Here is a 26,346-nt window from a genome sequence, read left to right as displayed (position 1 = left end):
AATCGTGTTTACGCCGACAAACCCGACACCTAAAAACCAACATCCGAAATACCTCCAAAAATGTACAAGAAAGTCATCGAGAGGATCGGCTGCTACAAATGGTTCAGAGGTGGCCATTTATTAAATATTATTTTTCATAATTATTGTTCGACTAATAAAAAAAATCTAAATATATCTTTGAATTTGTGTATTTTTTTAAAAAAAACATTTCAGAAACGTAATTTGAATCACCCTTTCCACTAAGGTTAGAATGTATAAAATTAATATTAAATCTATATAGATCTCTTGTCAAGTTTTTGTCAAGCAATTAAGCTTAGAAAATCCAAAAGATTGGACACTAATTCTGTAGTTGAATAAAAAACATGTTTAAAAAGAATGATGCATTAAATTTTACAAGAACTAAAAAAATATATTTACAAAAAAAAATATTTAATTTAATATATAAATTAATATATTTAATTACGACACTTTTAGCTTTTAATTCATAATAAGCATATATATATATATATATATATATATATATTCATTTGTTAAATACTTTAAAAAGCGTACTTTTTATATTAAATTTTGACGCGAGACATCTGTTGAACGGTAAACGAACATAAATAACATTGTTTTATTATTATACTTATAAAATAATATTATTGACGTATTTCTATAACACAAAATATTTTATTAAAATATTACTCTATTTTTTATAATATTACATAGCCTATACTTACGCTGCATTTGGTCTAAATAAAATATTGATCCATCTGGATGGTTTCTTTGAGACAATTTATTACAACAAAGCACAAAACCTTTCTCTTTTCCTCATCCAGGTTTATATTGTATAAGTAAAAATTATATAAAAAATAACCCTAATGCCATCTTTGGGTCTTAACTATATTTATACTAAAAGTTATATTATGGTAAAATAAATTTGATGTATAATATTAATGATTATGAAACGGTGTAGTCTATTTTATTTGAAGCGTTTTGTTCTTGACGTAATCTGTTAATTTATTGATATGGCCTTTGTACAAAATAGTTTTATTTAATATTTATATACACGTAATATAGATCAAATCAAACATAATAAATATTTAAAAATATAGTTGTGGTGCACGTCCTGGTCACAACACAATAATGCGGGACGTAATCGCGACCATCTAGGGCAGGGGTCAACAGACTACGGCTCTTTGCATAGGCGCCAGCGACTCTTATGTTTCCGATCGCTTCCTCGTTTGATGCCCGGTAGAGCTAGAACATTCATACCAGCCGACTCGCCTATGGCTGTCGCCATACGGCTCCAAACTACGCTGGCATTGCACATGGATCTGTTTAATGTCAGCTACGAGGAACTGATCCAGTTTGTATGATTTAATTTTAATATTTTTTCCTCCCTTTCTTACATTTTTTGTGTATTTTAATAATACTGCGTTTTGTGGCGCATTGGGGTAATCTGTTTGGTCTCTTAATTTAAATAGTTACATTACAAAATGTATTATATTTATTTTTTCTTTCAAGTGTTTACAAATAGTGATACAACCTAATCAAATTAAACCATTTAGGAATTTTTTGTTGGTATATAATATTTTAAATACATATTATACATACATACAAGTGGTAAACATTAAAATTTCATGTTTTATTGTAATGTATTATATTAAATATTTTATATCGAGCCATCTGTTGATTAGTGAACGAATAATAATAGCATTATTTTACTGTTTTATAAAAAATATTATCGATTTGTTATAGACGTATTATCAAAGTTTTTAAAATATAATGGTAAAATACGCTTAAATGTTATTCTCACATTTATTTTTATAAACGTTTATAGAATTAAAAGCAAACTTTAAATTTAAATAAATATATCAAATGGCCCACATATAAAATGTAGCTAAAAATTATATATAAACATACAGAAAATTTATTATACACATGCATAAATAGTAGAACATATACTCATATTAAAGTTAAACATATGTTTTCTATCACAATGTGTCCATTAAAATAAATTTTAATAAAAAAAAATTTGTAGGTCGATGCAATTTCATCTTTATTAAGATCATATGTTAGCGATTTGTAGCTATTTAAGGCAGTGTACTAAAACTGACTTTACTGGATAAAATTTAAAATACAAATGTTGGATTTTTAAGTTTTAAAAACATTTTTTCAAAACACGTGAATTATCTGGTGCACACAAAAAATACGTTAATTTATCCGGAAAATACAAATTTATTTTCTTATAACAAATAATTTAGTTTTTAGCCCAAAGGATATAATTTTGAAGATTGCCTCAAAATTATCACGTAAATATATTTTTTATTTTTAGATGTTTTAGTGATTAAATTGTAACCTACAACTGCGTTAAAATGCAATAAAATCGATAATACTAAATATTAATTTTTTTTTTATTGTAAATACTTTCTATATTGTAGATTGTAACATAAAAAAGTATGTAAACAAGTAACTGTGGTTTTTACATAAGCAAATTTTAAATAGTTGTTTTTATAACAACGAATAATCAGTATTTTTAAATGGGACTGTTTCAACCAAGTATTTATCTGTGGTTATTACATGACTGAAATACTTATTGTAAATAAATAATATTTGATAACCACTATCGTAGTTGACAACGATTAAAGCTAGCATATATTATGTACATATACGAATGTAAAAAAATGATAAATATGGTCCTTTTTATATCAAACATCCATGACATAACAATATAAACAATTGATTTGTATATACTTTAATACAATATTTGTATATTTGACACTGTATATGACCAAATAAATTACACCAGAATTATTTTAAAAAAAACTGCAACTATACAGTTTTTTTTATTAAACTACAATTTAATCATTATTATTTATTTTTCAAAATATTAAGATGGACACTATTGCACCGCAAATACATATACATACAATTAAAATACTTAGAACTTTAAAAAATAAGGACCTCGTAAAATAAATCACTGAGAAAACCCAATTATTTTAACCAAATTATATTTACATTAAAAAAATATTTAGGTGATAATGAGTTATTTTTAAAAACTATGGAGAACTACTACTGTATAAATAACAGTTACCAGCTAGATATTATTTATAAAAAATCTCTTTTTATTATTAAAATTCCATATTATATTTGGACAATAAGCAATTATTATATCATAAATATTTACTTTGAAAAAATAAAAATATCATAAAATTATAGTATGGCTAAGCCAAAATAAAGTATTTTAATCTATCTTAATACAATATTTTATTGTATTATAGGTTAATTGGTAGTACTTTTTTTAGTTGGCATAATTTTGCTGATAATAATCTTTTTAACATATTTACACGTTTAGTTATAACATTTTTCAACAGATTACTTACTAGTATGCTAGGGTGACTTTTTATTCTGTTTAATTTCACTTATCAAGTTAATTTCTAGAAATTTATTTAAAGAAAATAGTAGGTAATGATAAAAACATATTAGCGTTTGTGCCTAATTTTAATATGCATTATGAACTTGAAAAATTTCATTTTAATTTGAGAAAAATAAAAATACGATTTTATTTATTTAAATTACATATTTATTACAACGGTATATATAATATTATACATGAATAAATATGTATTAAATATAGAGATGTAAGTAAAATCCATATCAAACGTATAATATTAACACATATCTGCATAAACTAAAATGTGATCAATCGCAAAATTCGAAGAAGTAGCATTTCCACACAATAAAAGTATCTGAAATATGTTTATTATACCATAATATTATTATTACTTAAAATATATTTATACGTAATTTAAGATATCACCTGCATTGAACTTCTTGTATTAGATTCGATTGCCAAATATTTTCCTTCGGGTGTTCCATGCAGTTCGTGTGATTAAGTTACCATATTTTTACCATAGTCGTATATATTAACGTGACATTTGCAACATGCCACATCACTATCACTAATTATGTAGAAAAGAAAAGTTGCGTTTTGTATACCGGAAAATTGTTGATCTAAACAGTGGTAACTTTTTTCTTTTGTCGTTAAATAAGATGTTGATCCATTTGGGTGACCATATTTAAAGTTCTCTGTGATATAGTTTTTCACAACTAATTCACTATAATATCTTTTACAACCTTGGATAAACACTTTAGAATTACCATTTTCAAAATCATCCTTAAAGCACAAATTTTTTGATACCGCAAAAAGAGTTGTTGCGGTGAGAAAAATAAATACAAAAAGGTACTTTTTGCCAATGTTCATTTTAATATGATTCTTATATCGCAGACTAAACATTTATTCCTAATTTCTGACTTTTATACATTTATCGCATCAATCACACTGTTTTATAGATAATATATAGTAGATATCTTTATCTATATAGCATTAAAATGGCGTATATACCATTTACAAAATCTGCGCGAAAGGTAAAATAAGAAGAAAAATATATTGCGAAAACTCACCAAAATATTTATAGATTATTTTAATGTCTTTAGCAATAATTAAATTCTCTTTGTCCTATAGATCACTAAAATTAAAATGTTTTTTTTTTATTTTATTTATAATGTAATTCTTAGATTGATGAATATAATGCCGATTAGAGTAGTAATTAAATCGTAAACAATTTTTTGCCATTAATAAAATACTTCCCACCTCTATTAATTTTTTTTGAGATAGTATGCATATTTTTAAACATCTGGTACGGTCCGCTTTTTCTTATGCAGTAGTAAAACATTTTAAAACCTTCGTTCAAATTTAATTTTTAACAAAATAAACTTCCATGATAATTCTCGAGGAATTAGCAAACCTTCGAGAAGTAACTGTAACTACATAATCATAAATACAAGATGTCGAAAAATATTACTTTGGAGATTGAACATATTACTGGTTCCAGATCCTTAGCGAAATTATCTTATATTATTACTTTATTTATTATTTGTTTTTATACTTTATTTATTATTAGTAAAATAGTGCAAGATATTAAAAAAAAATAACAATTTATTATACAAATAACACACAAGTAAGAATAATACAATATACAATTTAGGTTTTGTAAAAGTGTGTGGATTACTGTTTTTGCTTTTGTATCAGTTGTTAAAAGTAGGTTAATGAAAAATATTGGAATTTTTCTTTATTAAGTCGATTAATCAAAATCAAAACTAAAAGCAAAATCACAAAATCTATCGGAATATACTTTTATATAATCTATTGCTAAAGATGGCCTGTTATTGTACATATTACACAGCAAGAGAATCTAAAAACATTAAAATAATATTAATAATATTCAAGATTAATATACAAATACCAGTAATATATTATACCTTACCTGAAAATGTCTTATATTTGTTTTGCTTAAATTTACTTCCCAGTATTGTTCTTCGATGAAATTATAAAATATTTTTGAATAAATAACTTTGCCAACTTTATGATCATATATGTTGATATGACATTGTGTAGTGTCCAACATATTATTATTGTAAGTGTGGAAAATAAATATTGGATTTCTTAAACCAGAATAAGTTCTTTCCAAACAGTTATATCCATTGAACTTTGCGGCTAAGTAAGACGTCGATTTATTTGAATTGTTGAAGTAGTTACCATCGATATAATTTCGTACGCTCATTTCAGGATAAACTCTTTTGCATCCGTTATTAAACACTACGGAATACCCTATTTCAAAATCATCAATGCCGCACAAATATCTGGTCGGCATTTTCTCTGTAGTAATATACTCTGTCGTAGATAGTTCCGTAGTGATTCGTTCCGCCGTGGTTGTTTCCGTAGTGATCGGTTCCGTCGTGGTTGTTTCCGTAGTGATCGGTTCCGTCGTGTTTAGTTCCATTGTGATCATTTTACGATTTTTTTTTTCTGACGTTATAAATGAACAATCCTCATTGGTTTTAGCACTAATTTCTATGTTGTCTATAGCCAATATTGACTTTCCAGTTACAGGGCCACATTGGACAGTAATCTGTAAAAATGACAATACAAATAAATTATTATTATTGTTTTATGATATATGTTACAATTTTCAACCATAAGTCTTAAATACGTTATGTCTTAATGTGAATGAACAAATATTAAAACATATCACAGGTCATCTTACTTCTTAGCGGATCTTCACATACATGATAAGTTAAATGTTATAGGTGTTGCAGATTTTACGATAATTTACTTTTAATAATGTTTACATTTCATATGCGTTAAAAAATAAAAATACAAACTCTTAAATACTGAAATACATACCACGGCCTCGGCATCTTCCTTAATCTCAATCGACCAATCTTCCCAATCTTTGTTGTCCGTTTGAAATGTTCTTAGGGAAGATGTGATCCAATCTGCAAATTCAGCATCTTTAACCCCAATGAAACATTGAGGAGCTACGCCGTTTCCATCAAAATACGTTAAAATTCGAAGCACAAGCGATGTTCCACTAGCAATGTTTAATTTTTTTGTCAAAAGGCACTCATCATAATAACCAGAGCTTGAAAGATACTTGCTCGAATTTAGTGGTCTTTCAAAAGTGTCACTTATGCTATAGTTCTTAAAGACAAGCCTCTTATAATAACTACCACCGCATTCTTCGGTAAATATGCTAGAAGATCCTTTTTCTAAATCATCGACGAAACACGTAGTATCGCAAAAAACCAGTTCACAGTAGTATAAATAAATACATATAATCAGTAGGCATTTGAAAGTACATTTTTTCCCGTTCATGTTGCTTGTTGATTAATTATCGCAATCTGCAATATATAGTTGTTTATTACTGCTTGTTAAAATTTGTTTTGCCATTCTACTCTTTAGTTTCTAATCTTATTATAAAAAAAAAAAATTCTTCAACCTTTTATAAAAAAAACATATTACTGATCGAATAACACATGTTTCGTTATTAAGGGAGTGTTTTAAAATTATTATTTGATGTAAACCAAGAGAAAATCATTTTGAAACATGATATCAAAGCATATTTACGAATTAAAGTACATCGCAAATTGCTTTTTTAATTACCCCTGAAATGGTCCATAATTATACATGTAAACTAAAAGATATTTTAACTTTTTGATTTTTAAAGTATAACCCTGATATTTATTTTAAACAGGTAAACCGTTTCGAATATCACCTTCAAGAAAAACAGCTGGTGAACAAATAATAAAAAGTCTGCTTTTTATACACTCTTATAATATAAAATTAAATAATAATAATATTTTTTTAAGTTGACAAGCAAATAAAAAATTATGATATTTGACAAAATGACGACAATTAGTTTTATTTACAAAACAATCCTTTTATTTTTATTTTCTAAAGCTAATATTTTTATTACTATATAACCACTTGTTTTATCACAAATTTAATTTTTAATTAAAAATATATAATTTTACTAAAATAAGAGCATAACTAAAGAAAAATAATTTAAAATATATTTTAACATGAAATGAGTGTTAGTTTAGTTTAGCGTACTGTACCCGCACAATCACTAGCTGCGGTACCTTATGACAGTGAGAGGCCGACAGCTATAATAATATCATATTATATAATAATGAACTGAGTTACTATGTTTCATTGTTTAATAAGTTATATTCAGATTTCAATGATTTAATAAATAATTTTTTTTTAAACATATGTAATTTTTTAATAATGATGTTTGACTACAATCATAACCTGGTTTGAACACACTGGTCCAATATCAACTGAGCCTAAAATTCCCAATTTTAAAGCAAAATATTGTTATCAGAAAAATAGTGGGCGAATCTGTACATCCGGTGTCCAGTAATTGTGGCAATAAAACAAATTCTAAATATATATTAAATATCAAAAGTAAGACTGCGTGGGAGATGACTATAGAAAAACTAAAAATGATTTTAGCTTTATTATAAAATATTTAGACTATAAAATACAAATATTTGTATTTCCGTTTAATGCTAAGTGCAATGTGACTTCTTCAGTGAATTAATTGGTATAAAGAATATTATTTTATTAATGCCTATAAACACAACATAAATAATAAATATGTATTAAAATTTTCATACATTAACTCGGGGACACTTTTGTATATACTTTTCTTTAATGTACATTTGAAAGCACATACATATTCATTTAATAGTTAATTCCAAAATTATTGTCGTTTTTTTATTTAAATTTTGCAGTCAGTCGTGTTTTTGTCGTTGATACGTGACTAAATATTTTTTATTTGAATTGAATCTAAAAATTTAACATAATTACGATTTTTTTTAGATGTAAATATATATGTAATATGACCAATATAATCTGAAATCTAGCAATAACTGAAATTTATTAAGATAAACTATTTTTTAATACAACTTTTCTAATATCATTACATTTTCTATCGGAGTATATTTCTATATAATCAATTGCAAAAAATGGTTCTTGTTCCTTCACACAACAACAGTATCTAAAAAATAAAATAAAAGTTATTGTGCAATATATTTCTAATAATAATTTTACAAATATCACATCTGGATTTTTATTTTTTATATTTTATTTGCTCAAATTCACTTCCCAGTTATTTTCTTCGGTTGATTCAATATAATATATTTGTGAATGAATTGTTTTAGCAATTGTATTGTGACATTTACTTGTCACATTAATATTCACGACCTATTACGTGTAAAATAAAAATTAGGTTTATCAACTTCTTTCTAAGCAGTATATCCTTTCAAATATGTGGTTAAATAAGAAGTAGATCCATTTGGTAGGTAGAAATCATAGCCATCTGTTATAACAACTGTTATAATCAGTACTATAGCTCGAAAGATACTTGCTAGAATCAGCTGTTTTTTTTTAAATATAATTTTAGTTAAATTTTTTAACTACAATTGGTTTTTAATCACTGCATGTATTTGCTAATATTCCTGATAATCCGTCTTCAAATTCATCTTTAAAACAAGTATAAGCAACTAATCCATGTTGACAAAATAACTAATTTATAAGTAGCATATATGTACCATTGTCCAAATACATATTTAATGCTAATTTTAATTTAAAACACTATAGCTGAAATACTGTTACTGACTTTTATATCGTTTATAATATGTATAAATGCTTATTTATAACAAAATCGTAAGTAAATAAATACGGTAAATATAAAAGCACTTCTATCGTGAGACCATAATCGTTATTTTTACTACACGGTTTTTTCCTGTTATCATTTTATGTTATATAAACAAGTTTGATAAGCGGTAATGCTATATTTACCTAAGGTTTGATTAATAAACTTGAGTAAAGTAAATAATAGATATTTAAAAATAAATCTATAAATAGCAGATATTTTAAAGTTCGCGAAATCTCGAGATTCATCGCGATTTTCGATTACTTTCATTCTATATTTCGGCTGAGATGCTCCAGCCATTGTCACATATTATGACACAATAAATAATAATAAATGTTGTGGTTAAATGAGGCAAAGGTGAGTATTAACATGCATATATACAAGTCATAAATGTGTATTATATATAATTAAATTTTATCAAAATAAAACTTATTAGAGATTTTTAAAAATATATTAATAATAATATAGAATTCAACAACCTTTAAAATTTTAGATTTACAATAAAAAAAAGGTTAAATAATTTTTTAACTTACGCCTATAAATAAATTTATGGCAAATACTATTTTACATTTTCTTTTTTACTAAAAAATATTTATACTTATCTGAATTATACTGTGTTTACATATTGAACAAATATTCTGTTTAAATAATAAGATAAAGGGTACACATATTTTCACGTCTTCAAAGAAAAAAAATAGTATAAATTGTGTAGCCAAATGTGCATCTCTCACAAATAGTGTGGGCATTACTGCTTTCAGTTCAAAACAAAAGTGTTTTTCAATCGAAATGTCGATAAAAAAAGGTTTTTACACTTACCTTATAATTATAACTATAATCAATCTAGTTAAAAGTGAAACTGTTTACAACGATTCTGCAATTCCATCAATTGAAACGAAAGTTTTACCTAAGCTGTGTATCCATGACAATTTTGAAAGCGGTGTTTCAAAAATTTTCAATGAAGGGTGTAAAAGGGGTTACAAAAAGTTTATTGTTAAAAATTACGTGGAAGAACAATTGGAAAAAAGGAATCAATATTTTAAAGAACCGCATGGATCAACATCGTTTTTTACTACCGATACCTCACCTCCAGATTATTTAGCAGTGTGTGTTGAAAAGAATTTTTTTAACGTAAAAAACGCAATTTTTATGTTTTACTTAAAAATATTTGGTTCCAAATCAAAATGCCACGTAAACATATATGATTTTGATACTGACAAAACTGTATCAATAAACAATATTTCGGCACCAAATTTAAACTACTATGGAGGAAACTGGCAAGAATTCAAAGTAAATTTGAGCGAAAAATATATAACGAACTTTCAGGTAATTCCTAATATTTTTTAATAAAGTTTTATTAATTATGTAATTAATTTATTACGGTATTATAAACAATACTTTTAATAAGGTTTATAGATGTTTTAAATTGATGATATTGAATTATTTTCTAACGTCATCAGGTAATATTTGTATTCGCACATTATTTTTTCAAAAGACGCGCAATCATATTTGAAATTCTTACTACAAAAAAAAAACACGATACAGACACACGTCTATGAAAATAATGTTTCGCTAAAATTTTTTCACCATTATCTATCTATTAGGTAAAAATACACTTTTACTCTAATCGGATGTGTTGAAAAGAATTTTTTTAACGTAAAAAACGCAATTTTTATGTTTTACTTAAAAATATTTGGTTCCAAATCAAAATGCCACGTTAACATATATGATTTTGATACTGACAAAACTGTATCAATAAACAATATTTCGGCACCTTTTTTAAACTATTTTGGAGGAAGTTGGCAAGAATTCGAAGTAAATTTGAACGAAAAATATATAACGAACTTTCAGGTAATTCCTCATATTTTTTAATGAGATTTATTATTTGCGTAATTAATTAATTACAGTATTATCTACAATATTTTTCAAAAGACTTAAAGACGTTTTAAATTGATGATATTGAATTATTTTCCAACGTCATCAGGTAATTTTTGTATTCGCACATTACTTTTTTAAAAGACGCGCAATCATCAAAATAAAAAAAAAAACACGATACTGACACACGTCTATGAAAATAATGTTTCGCTTAAAAATTTTTTACTATCATCTAGCTATTAAGTAAAAATACACTTTTACTCAAATCGGATGCCTATAAAATAAATAATAAATGTATTCGACACATCACGAAAGAAAACTTGTAAAAAAATAATTATCACAGAAAAAACGTAGTTAATTTTTCATAGGTAGTTAATATTCTTTTAATAAATGAATCTTTTTTTAATATGTTTTAATATACTTACAAATACACTTACATTTTAATTGTTTTCAGATTCTTTTAATATGCTACGGTGTGACTAGTACTTACAACTTTGAAATTGACTACATAAATATGTATGCAGATGACTGTGATTTTTTATAATAAATTTACATTACTAACTAAGAATTTTATTAGTACCTTTCACACACCTAGCACAATTAAGTATTTTTTATTTTAATTTGACTAATGGTTGTTTAACATTTACTTATTATATTTATAACCAAATTTATAAAGTAATAAAAAACAGTGCACACGGAAACTTGTTAACTTGTCTACTAAAAATTATTTATTTATTTTGAATCTTGGGAAAATAGAAAATATATATCATATAACAAACCGTTTAATAAACTTCAGTCATGGTAAAGCTTGATCTATAGGTTTTAGAGTATTGTTATTGTTATTTATCAACAACCTGTAAATTTATAAATTAATTTTAAATACCATTTTATATTTGTTTTCTTTATAAATATTTAAAAATTCTTCTGAATTATTTTTTATTTAAAAGTTTATATTTTTATCAATGAAAATACCCTGGTAAAATAAATATAAGCAAGGTAAACATAATTTCACGTTATCAAAAAAAAAAGTATAAATTGTGCAGCGCAATAGTCATATATCACAAACAGTGTAGGCATCACTGCTTTAAGTTCAAAAGTAAAGATTTTTTTTATTTGAAATGTCAATAAAAAATAGTTTTTATACTTACCTGATTATTATAACTATAATCAATCTAGTTAAAAGTAAAACCGTTTATAACGATTCTACAGTTTCATCGACTGAAACGAAAGTAAAACCTAAACAGTTGTGTATCCATGACAATTTTGAAAGCGGTGTTTCAAAAATTTTCAATGAAGGGTGTAAAAGAGGTTACAGAAAGTTTGCAGTTAGAAATTATAGGAACGAATATTCTTATACCAATATACAACCAAAAGGATCTACATCGTTTTTTACTATAGATTATTCACCTTATGGCACGTCTAAGTGTGCTGAAAAATATTTTTTTAACTTGAAAAACCCAATTTTTATGTTTTACATAATAGTAAAACATGTAGATGTGGATTGCTACGTAAACATATATAATTTTGATAATGACACAACTGTATTAAAAAATGATATTTTATACAAACAAAATCAAAATTACGAGGCAGAATGGCAACAGTTTGAAGTAAATTTAAACGAAAAACACATAACGAACTTTCATGTAAGATCTTACATTTTTTAATGATGTTTAATTAATTACATAATAATAATAACAGTTTTATCTACGATATTTCTTATACAGTCTATGGACGTTTTTTATTAATCATATTGAAATATTTTGAAGCGTCATCCGGTGATTGTTGTAATCGCACATTACCTTCTCAAAACACGCGCATTCATATTTTAAGTTTCTACTACAAAAAAACACGTTTATAAAATAATGTTTTGCTTAAAATTGTTTCTTATCATTATCTATTTACTTGTCTAATATAAAAACACTACTTTGCTCCATCCAGTACCTCAGTATGTTTGCTAAATCACGAAAGAAAGCTTCTGCAAAAAAATAACCGCAGAAAAAACGTAGTTTACTCTTTTAAAGTAATATTTTTACTGAATAAATATTTTTTTCAATGTACTACAATACATACAAATTTTGTTTATTTATATGTTATACTTACACGACCAATAACATTTTTTTTATTTTCAGATTCTATTAATGTGCAACAATAAAGCTAATAGCTATAATTTTGCAATTGACTACATAAATATGTATGCAGATGACTGTGATTTTTTATAATAAATTTATATTACTGATTTAGAATTGTATTATTGCCTTTCACACACCTAACACAACTTAATTGATCTGTTGTATTATAAACATCATTAATACGTTTCAACGTGCTCTTATATAAATATATTTTTAATTATTAATAAATATTCTCATAATGTTAAATACACCTTGGAACAGTTCAATTTTAAAACTATTCAGAAAGAAAAAGCAAATTAAAAATATATTTTAATATTAATAATATGTTTGATAGATAGATAAATATATAAAATAGTACTAATATTTTTATTACACAACACAAAAAAATCATAAAATTACATTTAGACGTTAAATCTGAGAATATTACTCCTTATATCAAAACAATAGATATTATTAACATCAGGCATATAATGCCAAATTTGATTCGCTTGTACTAAAAAGCATTAATTGATTTCAAAAAAACAGAAGATATAACATATGACAATCCATTACATGAAGTGTGATTTATACGATTTGCGCATTCCCATATTGCATGCATTAGGGCGCTTAATCGACGTCACATCTCGCGTTTCTTTCTATCGTCTTGGTGACGGCTGCAGGCCAGCGTCAGAATAAATATTAGATTGTAATAATTTATTTGGGAAAAGGGAGGCGGTTCGCTACCGCTCGCGCCGATTTTCACTATAGAACCGAACAACCTAACCTTTTTTAATGATATTGTATTGAAAACATGTGCGAGCGCAGAGCGAGGCGCGCGAAATGCGTGTGAGGAAGCCACATCCCCACCCTAGCGATCGCAGCGGCGTATGAAGCGACGCCTGTGAGTATTTGTGGAACTGATTTCGGCGCCGGCGTGAAACGTCATGGTGACGTCACCATGGCGCTCTAGCACGAGTGTTTTGGGAATTTGCATACGGTTTCGATTGCATAAAATAATTTCTGAATAGCACATAAGGACGGTTGCTGACTGATTAAATTTTCATTCATAATCAAAATTTACAAAAATATCATTGTAATCTTAAAAAAATACGATCAATTAAATCTATGAATAAAAATAATATTTTACAGTATTTTTAAATAGTATCTAAAAAAATAATTTAACCTTTTTTAATATCGTGAGACCGAAGATCTCAAAAGTACAACCACTCTTGGTGTAATAAAACTTTCTATCGTACGTAGCTCATGGTACAAAACATGCCTAATATAAATTGTATTCAAATTCGGTTCAAGTTAAATATTTAGCGTAACTATTTAATTTTACTTGTAATGTCTATGATCACTTCCTTATCGTTAAAGTAAGTCTTTTTAATTTCCAATCTTGGTATAGATAAAACACTTTCTGAAAATATTGATTCTGTTGTATTGCATGAAGAGTTTTTCAAGTTTTTGGCTTTGCCAGATTGCCGCTTTAGTAAATATATCGTCACTGTCGTAAACCATAAAAGGTTGACAGTCACAAAAGCAATTAGCGCTATCGCCATGGCTCTGCGTCTGTATAAATATTCGATATCTACTGGTGGAGCAGTCGAATTCTCTGGAACCACAGATGAACTGCTGATTGTCGAAGAAGTTAAAGACAAAGTCGTCGATTGAGTCACAGTAGACGTAGAAGACGTAGTAGTAGTCGTTGTTTCGGGCAATATTGTAGAAAGTGTAGTAGAAGATGTTGAAGTAGTACTTGCTTCCGGCGTTGTTGTAAATGTAGTAGAGATTGAATTAGTAGTTGTCTCTGTTGTTGTCGTTGTGGTTATGGGTATTATAATTGAGCAGTCCTCGTCAGATTCTGCACTGATTCTTATATTGTCAATAGCCAATATAGATTTTCCGTTTACCGGACTGCATGAAACTTTAATCTGTAAAAATGTTACATTCAGATCTAAAATAAAATAAAATTTGTGTTATATACATTTTTATGAGCATACCACAGCTTCTGCTTCTTTTGTGATCACCAACTGCCAGTCTTGCCATTCTTTGTTGTCTTTGAATGTTCTTGCATCAGATGCTACCCATGAACCAGTTCCAGCTTCATTAACATCAACGAAACACTGAGGAGCTATACCATCTCCGTCAAAGTATGAAATAATACGAAACACAAGGGTCGTCCCCTGCATTATTTTTATTTTATTATTCACTAAGCAACTGCCGTAATTAGGGCTAGAGCTCGAGAGATACTTTGTAGAATTAGGTGGTTTTTCAAAAATATCACTTTCTTTATAATCCTTAACTATAAGTGGCTTATAATTAACGTCACTGCATTCCTCCGTCAGTATTCCTGAGTGTCCCTCTTCAAAATTATCTTCAAAACACATATTTTGACATTTAACAAAAGTATAGTTAGAAATATTTAAGCCTATCAATAACCAAGCACTCAAACTATATTTCCGCATTTTAATTAATGTGTTCACTATACAGCGTGTATTCCGAGCTCTACGTCTATTGACTAATGATCAGTTATTTGTTTCATCCCATGTTATATGGCAAGATAAAATATTTTGTATTGTATTATATATGAAATTCACGATAAGCATAACTTGTAAATAGTTTTAGGACTGCGTCAATCTAATAAAATGTAATACGTGATACAACTTAAATTTTGCTACTTTACTTTTTAATAATGACAAACGCGATAATGATGATTAATCATAAAACATAATCCAATATTACTCAGAATATAATATATCATTTATTTTTTAGATCATATCAATTGTTTTATTCTAGAAAAATTGTTTCAACTATCGCCCTAAGTCAGAGGTTAACAATCATTTTTTCCATGCACTTTTAATTGGATTGAGTGACATGTTTCAAACTGCAAATAATAATATAAATAATTTTACAAACATACTAATTAAATATACAGACTAGTTTATAATTTATTAAAAATTTAGAAGATTTTAATTTAAGAAAAAATATACTTTTACAATTTAAACGAAAGAAAAATAGAAATATAAGATACAAAAAATACAATAACTTAAGGGATAATTTGAGTACATTTCATTAAATAACCAGAGCCATTGATATGTTAAAGAGCCTCTTAAGCAATATGTGTTTGTATTTATCAGTCACCGATTTAGTTTTGCGAGATATTTTTTATAATATTTGTGCCATAAAAATGACAGTTCTTTTTAATTGTTATTATTTGAAGGCTAATGTGTATTTTTTAAGATTATTTTATATTATTTTATAGCTGTATTTTAAATGACTTATAATTATATTAATCGTTATTTTATTTTAATACACATTTTATATTAATCGTTCGATACAGTTTTAGCGAGTGTCAGATGAGGATGTTTACGAACCGTTTGCATCGCTTATTAGATTGTATTTGCCTTAACGCATTGTAACAACACCTGATATTTTTTTCGAAGAGCACATTTCCGCCATCATAGCGGTATTATTAATACTATCTAGTAAGTAATCCTTTCTGAAGATAAGATTACAAATATTATTTGCAATATAAAAATTAGGCGACTTAACGTTGCTTATCGATTTATTATTCTGATTTATGCTCTAAGCGTTCAGTACAAAAATTCGCGTGCTATATTTTTTAATAAGCGTCGTAAATCCACGAGATAAAACTAATGGGCGCAATCTCAACATTCCACAACAAATCCCTCTAGCATAATAAAAAAAATAGAAAGATAAACAAGGACACATCAAGACGACTGTCGACTTCCTGCACATTTCAAAACCAACTTGTACGTGAAACATTTTCGGTGATCTCATTAGCAGTTTGCATACAAAGAACTTTATAATCTAGTGCTACTGAGCTTGAAAACGCCCGTGGGAACCACAGATTGACAATCTTTAAGGCGTACTATTTTATTTTAGAGTTACGTCAACTTCGTGATACATCACGACAGTTTATATAACATGGATACCAAACTGAGCAAGGAAATCAACTTATATAGAACCAATTGAATCGCAAAATATACTTTGATCTTAAAAATAAATGATCTTACTAATCACACTATCAAAAATAAAATAGCAATGAAACTAAAAAAAAATATTTGACAATTTAAAATTAAATTTCACAAAATAATTATTTAATATTTATTATTTTATCTTAATATAATAAAAAATATATTATATTAAAGTATTTAAAATGGTTATGAACGTTTTATAGCTAAAATAATAATCATAATTAATTTCACATTAGCTTAGTCAAACATAATTTCTACCCTACTTGAGTTGGTATCGGGCAGTCATGCGGTGAACTTGTAGTTTATATTAAAAATATATTCATGTAACATAAAAATGTTGCGGTCCAAGATCAGGTAATTTAAATTATGTTTATTTTGCAATTATAAAGGATTTGATTATTTTTGTGTTGATTAACAGCTCTTCAAAGCGTGAAATGCGAACTGTCTTTCGGAATATATTTGGATCAAATGCGCCTAAAGAGAATAATCAGTCTGTCAGTGCGAATAATGGTAAACAATCGTTCAGTAGGAGAATGAAGACTAGACTTAGTAGATACTGGAAGAATGACCAATCATCAAACGACGAGCAAGTCAATGATGGAAATTTTTCTCTAAGCAGCATATTAAAGGGTAAAAAGAAGAGTAAGAATGTGTTTTCTAAACAAAAGTTGAAGTTCGTCGATAAAGTCGAAGTAACATTAAAGAGTAATTCGATTAATACGTCGGAGCAAAAAATTCCGACAGACAGTGATATAGCTTATTATAAAAAAATGAAGGAAGAACTCATGGAAAGAAACAAAGACCTGCTGCAGAATATCAACCTAAAGCGCAAAGCATCAACAGCAAATTTAGACAAGAGTGACAATCCGAAAAAGCGACTTAACCTGTCTAAAATAGAAGAAGACTCTAAAGCAGAATCTTGGACCAAAGTTTTGAAAGAAGATCCTATTGAACAGCCTCAGAATTTCGAAGAAGCCGTAGCTACTCTTAAAAGGTGCCCCTTGTTTTACGGATCTTTCGAAAACACTTACTCGAGCATGTCTTCTGTAGAATCCAACTCAGATTTTAAACCAAACAGCGGATACGAGCATAAAATGTTTCATACGAAGAAAATGCGTAACAATCGATACAACCCATTGTCAAGATCAGATTTGTCTTTCTCGGATAAAGAAGCAAGTAAGATGTCCTGGTGTTCTTGAATTCGCGTGACTGTGATTTTTTTGTGTGACGTCACCGCAAGTGTAATATTATTATCGCACATATTTATTAATTGTGCAAAATCAATCTTTATATTTTAAATATAAATATCGACACCCGTAGCAAAAAATATTTTTTTAGAATTTGGAATTTGTATATGTGTACAATTTTAGCTTTGAGTATACTCTCTTCGTTATCGACATTAATTTATGTGTATTTAAGTTTTATTCTGTACTAGATGTCGTTTTGTCGTATATATTAATTTTTTTTAAATAATAAATATTTACAGTTAAACTAAAAAGTTTTATTTACATTGAATTATTGCACTGAATAAATATTAGATGTTGACTGAGCGATTGAATCGGTTACTATATTTCAGATTATCTATTTTCTGTTTGCCATTTATATTTATATATTGATAAACGTATACATTTTATTTAATCAAACATAACTATATTTCATTTTTGACTATTTAAATCAGGAGTCGTCAATCTACGACCTACTGTCTATTTATAGAAATATAAATTTAGAAACTTTAAACTTAATTTGCGTTAAAACAAAAAAGTAAACAGTCGAGTTGATAAGTTACAATACCATATGTGATAATCCTATTGCTAATACTTTTTGCGATATTTGCATCATTTTATTATCTGTGTATATTTGTGTTGTCATTAGCAAAGATAAAAATACAAGACTAGTGAATTTCAAATGTCGTGCTTTTAAAATACAATTTAAAATATTTTGTGTTCGAATTTGATGGCAAAGCAAAAAAATTATATCTATACTAAAATAATATACTATACGTCATCATTAATAGAAGCACTCAAGACAATATTTACAATTAAATTTAAAGAAAAACAGTTTTAAATTTAAAAAGTTTAAAACTCTTTTTTTATTACAGTGCATTTTTTTCGCGATAATAATATAAGTAAAATGAGGCTGTGCTAAGGTCAGTTAATGAGTAGCTCATTTATTAACCATTGAAATAAAACCGTTTACCGATGGTGAATTACGAAGTCGTGTTTAATTATTGTAGCGCTATTTCAATCTACTAGGCTTTTGCTGAGAACGGTTGTTATAAATGTTATGCACATTGTGAGTTACATCAATAGTCAATTTAAAAACAAAGTCAATAATCTAAAGCACACCCTTTTACATTTTAAATAGTTTTGTGTCTACTTCTTTGATCTTAATTTAAAGTGTCTATATTTCAGGTAAAATTAGATCGGGTAGAAGCAGTCTATCTTTGTTCAACGTAAATATATTATGGATTGATTTAGTTTCATTAGCTCTGATTCGCTATTTATTACTGAGATTTTGGGTTAGTTTCAGATGTCATTATTGCAGTGTCATTGGAAAATATAGCAATTTTTGTTAAGTGTGTCTAAAAACATCTATCGTCTAAAAACGATGGTCAAAAGCCTGGGTTATATCTGAGAATACGGCTGAATTATATATCAACAATACATCAGCAAAAACATATGGAGACATGATAGATTATTAAAATAGTATGTAATTATTACAAACAACAAATTTTAAAACCTATTGATTTGAACCTAAAAAATATTTTTATAGAATTATAAACGATCATGTTAGGATAAAGGATAAAAATAAAAAAAACTTGCAATTTTTTAAATATAATTAATTACTATTACTTTTAACACATTACTGTTCTAAAATCATTTTTATTTAAAATTAAAAAAATATATTATTGCTAACTAAATATCAAAATAAATATATCTAAAATTGCTACTAGTAGCAATTTTAGATTCATATATAAGCATTTAAGTATATGTTTTTTAATTTGGGTCTATTTTTATCAAATCACATTATATAAAATGTCATCAATTGATATTTGTTATAGTTTTACACTTAAATAATAATGCAGTTTTAAGCCAAAAAATTAAGCTAAATTCATATTAAATTACAAAGATATTTAGGACTTTAAAAACATATACGAAAAATTAATAACCAAATTTCAAATTAATTGATTTCAAAATATAAAAGAAAAAGTAATTACCGCAATCATTATTAAAAATAGATATCTTTATATAAGAGTTTAATAATTTGTATCTAAATTTTTTGTGAATATACCCTCCGTCAAAATTAAATTTTAATACGATTATATTGTTGTATGTTGTTTTAAAATAAATTCTGCACTGGTTTGTTTCTTGATGAATTGCTTCAAAAATATATTTTTTATTTAATTTTAATATTTTTAAATCTTCACTATTATCCCTGTGCTTCTTGTTATGCTTCTTCTTTTTAAATAATATTGTACTTCCAAATACATTCTCATCGTCCTTATTTTCAAATGACATCTTTCTCGTTTCTTTCGTCAGAATAAAACATCCATCCGAGGTTTCGTCAACTTAAATATCAATATAATCGCTCTGATTTTTTTATGTTACTGAAAAAAATATAAATTTAACATAATAAATTATTAAAGAATATATAATATTACTCAGACCTTATTAGGTACTCACATATGTTAACGATTCCAATTGAACAATGTAACTGATTCGTTTTTGATGTATGACAATTGGTAGCATATCTTTTAATAATTAGCGTAATTTATTATTGAAAAAAATATGCCAAATACAATTTATAACTAACAATATGCCATTAGATTAAAAAGTAAATATACAATAAAAAAATTATGTGGGTCTCATTATTTTTAAGCAAGATATATAAATATGTGTATATATTTTTTTATAAGACAATCAATTAAAAATGTCACTATATTATAGAGACAATATTACTTTCATTGACTTTTTAATATCTCTCTGGTCTTTGACACATATCACTCTATACCACTGCTTTTATCTAATTAAAAAACCTTTTGTAATCTAGAAATTAAACAGGAACTTTTATAAAGAAATATACTTAATATAACATATATATATTTTTATTATTTAAATTACTTACACCACCAAAAACTTTAGTATTTTTGTTAATTTGCAAATATCTAAATAGCTATCTAAATTTACGTTTATGTTCTTATCTTGATAAATTTGACAGCTAATAGTAATGTAAGCATACTAATACAAAAACAAATACTTTATCTACATCTATAACTTTATAAATAATCTAGCTTTAATTAGTGATACTAATTATATTCTTTGAAAATGGATATATTAATAAAAAAAATATTTTTAAAGTACTACGCCAATTAGTATATGTATCTTAAATTCAAAGGCAAATTTCTTAAATAAAAATATACTAATTTTTACATAATCTAAAATTCTGCATTTACCAGAAATGCAGTTTAATATTTATAATTACAACTAGGGATTCCAATCCCGGGCCAAAATTTTGATCCCGGGATTTCGGTATTGCAATTAGTCGATCCCGGGATCCCGGGACCAGTCCCGGGATAATTTTCATGTTATTTTATCGATAAAAATAATTTAAAATGAATAATACAATATATTTTTACATCTGTTTTTTATAACGTACAATGTATAAAGTACGTATAATTTTAGTCTTGGACTTAAAATAAAAAATAATATAATAAAAAAAAAAAAGGGAAGGTCTTATATATTTATTTGAGAAGAAAAAAATGAACTTTCGACAATGTATGTACATATTTATGTACATTCATAGACAATTAATTGAAAACATTATTTTGAATAAAACTCACGAAGTAACATCAAAGCATTAAGTGTTTTATCATTTAGCCTTGATCTGATTTTGGTTCCTAAGCAGCCTGCTGCTGAAAAAGCACGTTTAGACTCACAGCCTCAAAGATTCACAGATGACACGTGCAACTCGCGCAAGTTTGTACACGAAATATAACGATGTTGTCAACAATAATTCGATTGTGCTTGATAAATCAACCAATCCGAAAAATTCGGGATTATGTTTTATAATCCCGGGACTCATCGGGTATTGAAAATCGTTCGGGATCCCGGGATCCCGGGATTCGGGATTCCGGGATTGGAATCCCTAATTACAACTAAAAAATATGTGTGTAAATCTAAAAAGAGTCATGAATTAAATAAATACTTAAAAATAATAAAAATAACCGGAAATTCGTTACAAATTACATTACTCGATAATGCAATTTGCATTACCAATTACGTAGAGGTTAATTGGGGCCAACATATATATATATATATACTATATATTTGTTTAGTGGTTGATTGGGTCACATCATGCGAACATATGCCCTAATTGCCTTTAAATATTTATCAACTATTCTGATGGCATTACGGGCAAATGAAGTCATACAATGATTAACTTCTAATTTTGTTTATCATTCAAGTTACGCAAAAGCATGCAATACGAAGCGGCTGCTCTCATAATCTGAAACGAGATACATAATATACTAATTATTATTATTTTACAAAAAAGATAAAGCATAAAAATTAAATTAATAGTTTAACTATGCTAAAAACTAGCATTATGTTTAAATATTGCCTTTAACTTTGACAAAAAAATATTATTTATTATGTTGAATTTTTAATAGTCCTTAAAAATTCATTAAAATTAGAATGCTTTATTAGTATAGTTTAATACATTGAAAATTTATAGTATAATACCGTCTCAAAACTGGGTATTGATATTGTATAAAACTTCGCAGCAGTGATTCCCAAAGGTTTTTGCGTTCTTTGCATAACTAATATGAGATATTTCCTAAAACGAGGACGATATATATACCACGGACAGTTGTAAGCTGCGTCGCTTATGTTTTCATTCTAATAAAAAAAAAAAATATTGAATAAATAATTATATAAAAAATATATTAAATTATATATCGATATAAAAAATACCTCAGTTATAATTCGTTGTCCACAGTAAGCGATTGTGTACAACTGTGAAATGGCTCCTGTGATGTATATCAATAAAGGTACTAAATTTTCAATCTCAGTCGCCCTCTAAACAAAATAAAACACACGTAAATTACAAGTCGTCACATATAATGTTAGAATAGCGTAGTCTGAAAGGTCCAGACTGGAAATCATTGATTGAATATTTGTTAATAATATCTCAAATGAAATTTGAAAAATAATTGTATACTTGAGCAATACATGTAGCATTTTTTCTTTCAATATACCCGAGTGACTAGTGCCGCTCTAAAATTCATGATCCATTACGCGCTAATGCGAAACAATGAGACGCTTTTTCTTAACAAAAATATGCTTTCGAAATCATTTGTAGATAGAATGTTTGTGACTGTGTTAATATGTTGTGAATCGTCCAATGTTTTATGGTCGGTGTTGACTGAGTAGGGCGTTAAGTGTTTATGAATTTCCAGAACGCTTTGGAAACATAATTATTTGTTTTTGGCAACTTTTGTAATAATTGCGATAACAGTAACACTTTTCTGAAATTCCTCCAGAGCAGATGGATGTCCCTATCTCTTCCATAACTTATGAAAGGCGTGCTTTCTTTTTAGCATCGAAATGATCCCATGAGAAAATCATCTTGGATATGACACAGATTTAACATCAACGCACTCGCCCATTCGATTTCAGTCTAAACCTAAAAGTATATTATTCAATAAATCAAAATCTACCAACTTCCAATTCATTTCAATCGCTCACGCATTCCACCTGATTCGTAAGTATGCTATTTTTATTTACATTTAATTTTATCATTAGCGCTGGGTGATAATTATCTTCCGGCACCATTGTGAATTCGCTATTGATTACTACGCAATTATTTACATGTGTATAAATCAGATATGATTTGTCACCAAAATTATTATTGGCACAATTTATTTGATATTACTTATTAAACTTATGTTAAATCACACAATATGATACACTTTTTCCACAAAACATATTCAGATTCCGCCTGAATTTTACGAAAAATCGCAGTTTTTTATTAGTAATAAATATCAAGTTTTTATCAGATCAAATATATCTAGAATAAACGATTACGTATGTATTTAGTTTGCTAAAGGATTATGAACTTGATAGATAAATATAATTTTATCAAACAAATAAACATAATAATAAAAAGGAAACAATGTTATTATTTTACTAACCTTGTGCTAATAAAACTATATTGCAATTATCATTTAATTAATAGATTACAAATATTGATTTATATTAATTCAAGACATAATAATAAAAATTATATATTAGTATTTACTAAAAATAAATTTCATTGTGAAATTGGTTTACTATTTCATACAACAAAAAAAACTTTATAGTTGTAAAAAAATTAGGGTAAGAGTTGCATATTCTAGGACATTTTGCAGTTAGTGAATTATACTAGGTTCACAAAAATTTGCAGTTTTTGATTAACATTTAAAAAATAAATACAATCAACTGGAATTACAAGAGATATTTGCAAAGTAAAAATAACGACTTATTTACTCGATTAGCAACAAATTAATTTCCGGGTGTCGTGAAAGTCGCAGAATTTTTTTAAAATCATGTGAAATTATTACTGTAGAAAAGAATTAAAAAACTATTTACTGATTAACTCAATAAAAAATATCATTAAACAATTTTTGTAGGCGTCTATCGTTTAACGATCGACGAACTTTATAAATGATATCAAATAGTGTCCAGAACTTTTTTGCAACCGTTATACATTTACTTTGAAACAGTTACCTAAAGATTAAGCTACAGAAAATTCTGCGAATTGTGCGTTTCAAGGCTTACTTAATACACGAAGGTAAATTAAATTATTAAAGCGGTGTTATTATAACATATAACAAAACATTCTGCAACGTCTTAAGAACCAGAGAAGCTCTTTTCAGCATCTAACTATTGATACAGTGATATCACAATGTCAGTGTGGATGTTTACTCTTTGATCAGAGCCGCAGTACATTAAATCAACATTTTCAACATGGTATCCAATACTCGATAATTAGCCCCAAAATAAATTGCTAAACTATTTCCACTTTTGAAATATCCATCGAACACAATTAAATCGACTGATTAAAATCATTAAAATATGTAAGATAAAATATATAAGTACCTATGGGACTCTATAAATGTGTATATAAATAGCAAAAACTTACATTACTTAGCTGAAATACCAGCAGGCATATCGTGAAAGAACTAAAAATGTATTGGTACAGCGACTGGGTGCTAAATACATTCTCTAGTTGTTTTACATAGTCAATTAATACGTTGTGTCTTTCAATGCATTGTTTCAGTTCCAGGGTAGCTTTCTCTTCGCTCAAGTATATGCATTTTGATGAAGTCATTCCGACGGTAGATATCTTATTTTTTAGGATTTTCATATGAGCGACCACCTGCATTGTCATCGATATGAAAATACAATCTCCTGCGCCGGCAGAAAAAGCACAATACTGCATACAAATCAACATCCAAAAGTATACAATACCATATCCAGGATTTGTAGTCGTATCTATAAAGTACCTGTAATAATAAAAATGTAGTAATGTATACAAAAGTATAAATTATTTAAGGCATTCTTCTTTAAAATGACGTCACGCCTATTGTTACGTATCAAATAAACTTAATCAGATATTTATTTATTATTATTTTAAGTATATTTTGTCATCTGGATATTTTGTAGTTTGGCCAAAAGTTCGTGGAGCTTTAATGTAAGCCAAATACTCGCACTTAATAAATTAAATCTTTTATAAATATAATAAAAATATTAAAACTATTTATACAGCATAATGAAAAATAAAATATTTCAAAATTACGTAAGATATAATAAAAAATAAATATAAATAAAATACAAAGAACGTGTATTTTTTTTTTTTTAATATTATTAAATTAATTTTCAAGTAGAAATACAAAAAAATTTAATGTATGTTTTTTTTCAAGAAAGTAAAACCTTTTTATTAAAAACCATAACCCCTAACTTGGTCGTGCGTATTTTAGCATACACAGAATTACTTTTATTTTAATGGGCAGAAAAATCTTAAGCTGAAAAACAATTAGCGCTACTGTTTACTTTTTATATTTTTGACATGCCAGCAAATGTTATTTATAAAATTATCATTAATTCAATTGTAAAAATTGTAATATTTTCAAATTTAATAGTGACAAAAATACCAGGATTCAAGTATTAAAAGATCAGCAATAAAAATAAATTGTTTGAAAACAATTTTTAAGATACAGACAATATTCTTCCAAATATTTATATATTTATCAATTGTGTGTTTATATACAATTAA

General features: G+C 26.8%; 1 protein-coding gene, 1 long non-coding RNA gene and 1 pseudogene across 5 annotated transcripts; 1 reads left to right on the top strand and 2 right to left on the bottom strand.

Moving 5' to 3' along the window:
- Window positions 1–4,969: 4,969 nt before the first annotated feature.
- On the bottom strand, window positions 4,970–7,673 carry LOC148233684 (uncharacterized). 4 transcript variants are annotated; one of them, XM_088188663.1, is made up of 4 exons: window positions 7,447–7,673; window positions 6,233–6,729; window positions 5,313–5,957; window positions 4,970–5,240 (listed from the first exon to the last, which is right to left on the bottom strand). In XM_088188663.1, exons 2-4 carry the CDS (start codon window positions 6,701–6,703, stop codon window positions 5,130–5,132), a joined length of 1,227 nt encoding a protein of 408 aa, XP_088044789.1. In that variant the 5' UTR covers window positions 6,704–6,729; window positions 7,447–7,673; the 3' UTR covers window positions 4,970–5,129. The 4 variants fall into 4 exon arrangements, with proteins under 4 accessions (XP_088044789.1, XP_088044787.1, XP_088044788.1 ...); XM_088188661.1 differs by having other exon boundaries at window positions 7,634–7,673; XM_088188662.1 differs by having other exon boundaries at window positions 7,471–7,613.
- A 2,088-nt stretch (window positions 7,674–9,761) lies between these two features.
- Window positions 9,762–11,483, top strand: LOC148233683 (uncharacterized). Its single transcript, XR_015810251.1, has 2 exons — window positions 9,762–10,373; window positions 11,377–11,483. It is a non-coding gene; the product is annotated as an uncharacterized LOC148233683 (long non-coding RNA).
- Window positions 11,484–22,679: 11,196 nt separating this feature from the next.
- LOC148233682 (uncharacterized) lies at window positions 22,680–25,540 on the bottom strand (annotated as a pseudogene).
- Window positions 25,541–26,346: the final 806 nt, after the last annotated feature.

This window comes from Plectrocnemia conspersa, unplaced genomic scaffold (assembly GCF_051122295.1).
Source record: "Plectrocnemia conspersa isolate PC_06_02 unplaced genomic scaffold, ASM5112229v1 ptg000007l, whole genome shotgun sequence".
NCBI classification, from domain to species: Eukaryota; Metazoa; Arthropoda; class Insecta; order Trichoptera; family Polycentropodidae; genus Plectrocnemia; species Plectrocnemia conspersa.
The sequence above is the reverse complement of the archived record's forward strand: the minus strand, read 5'-3'. Positions and strand labels throughout refer to the sequence as shown.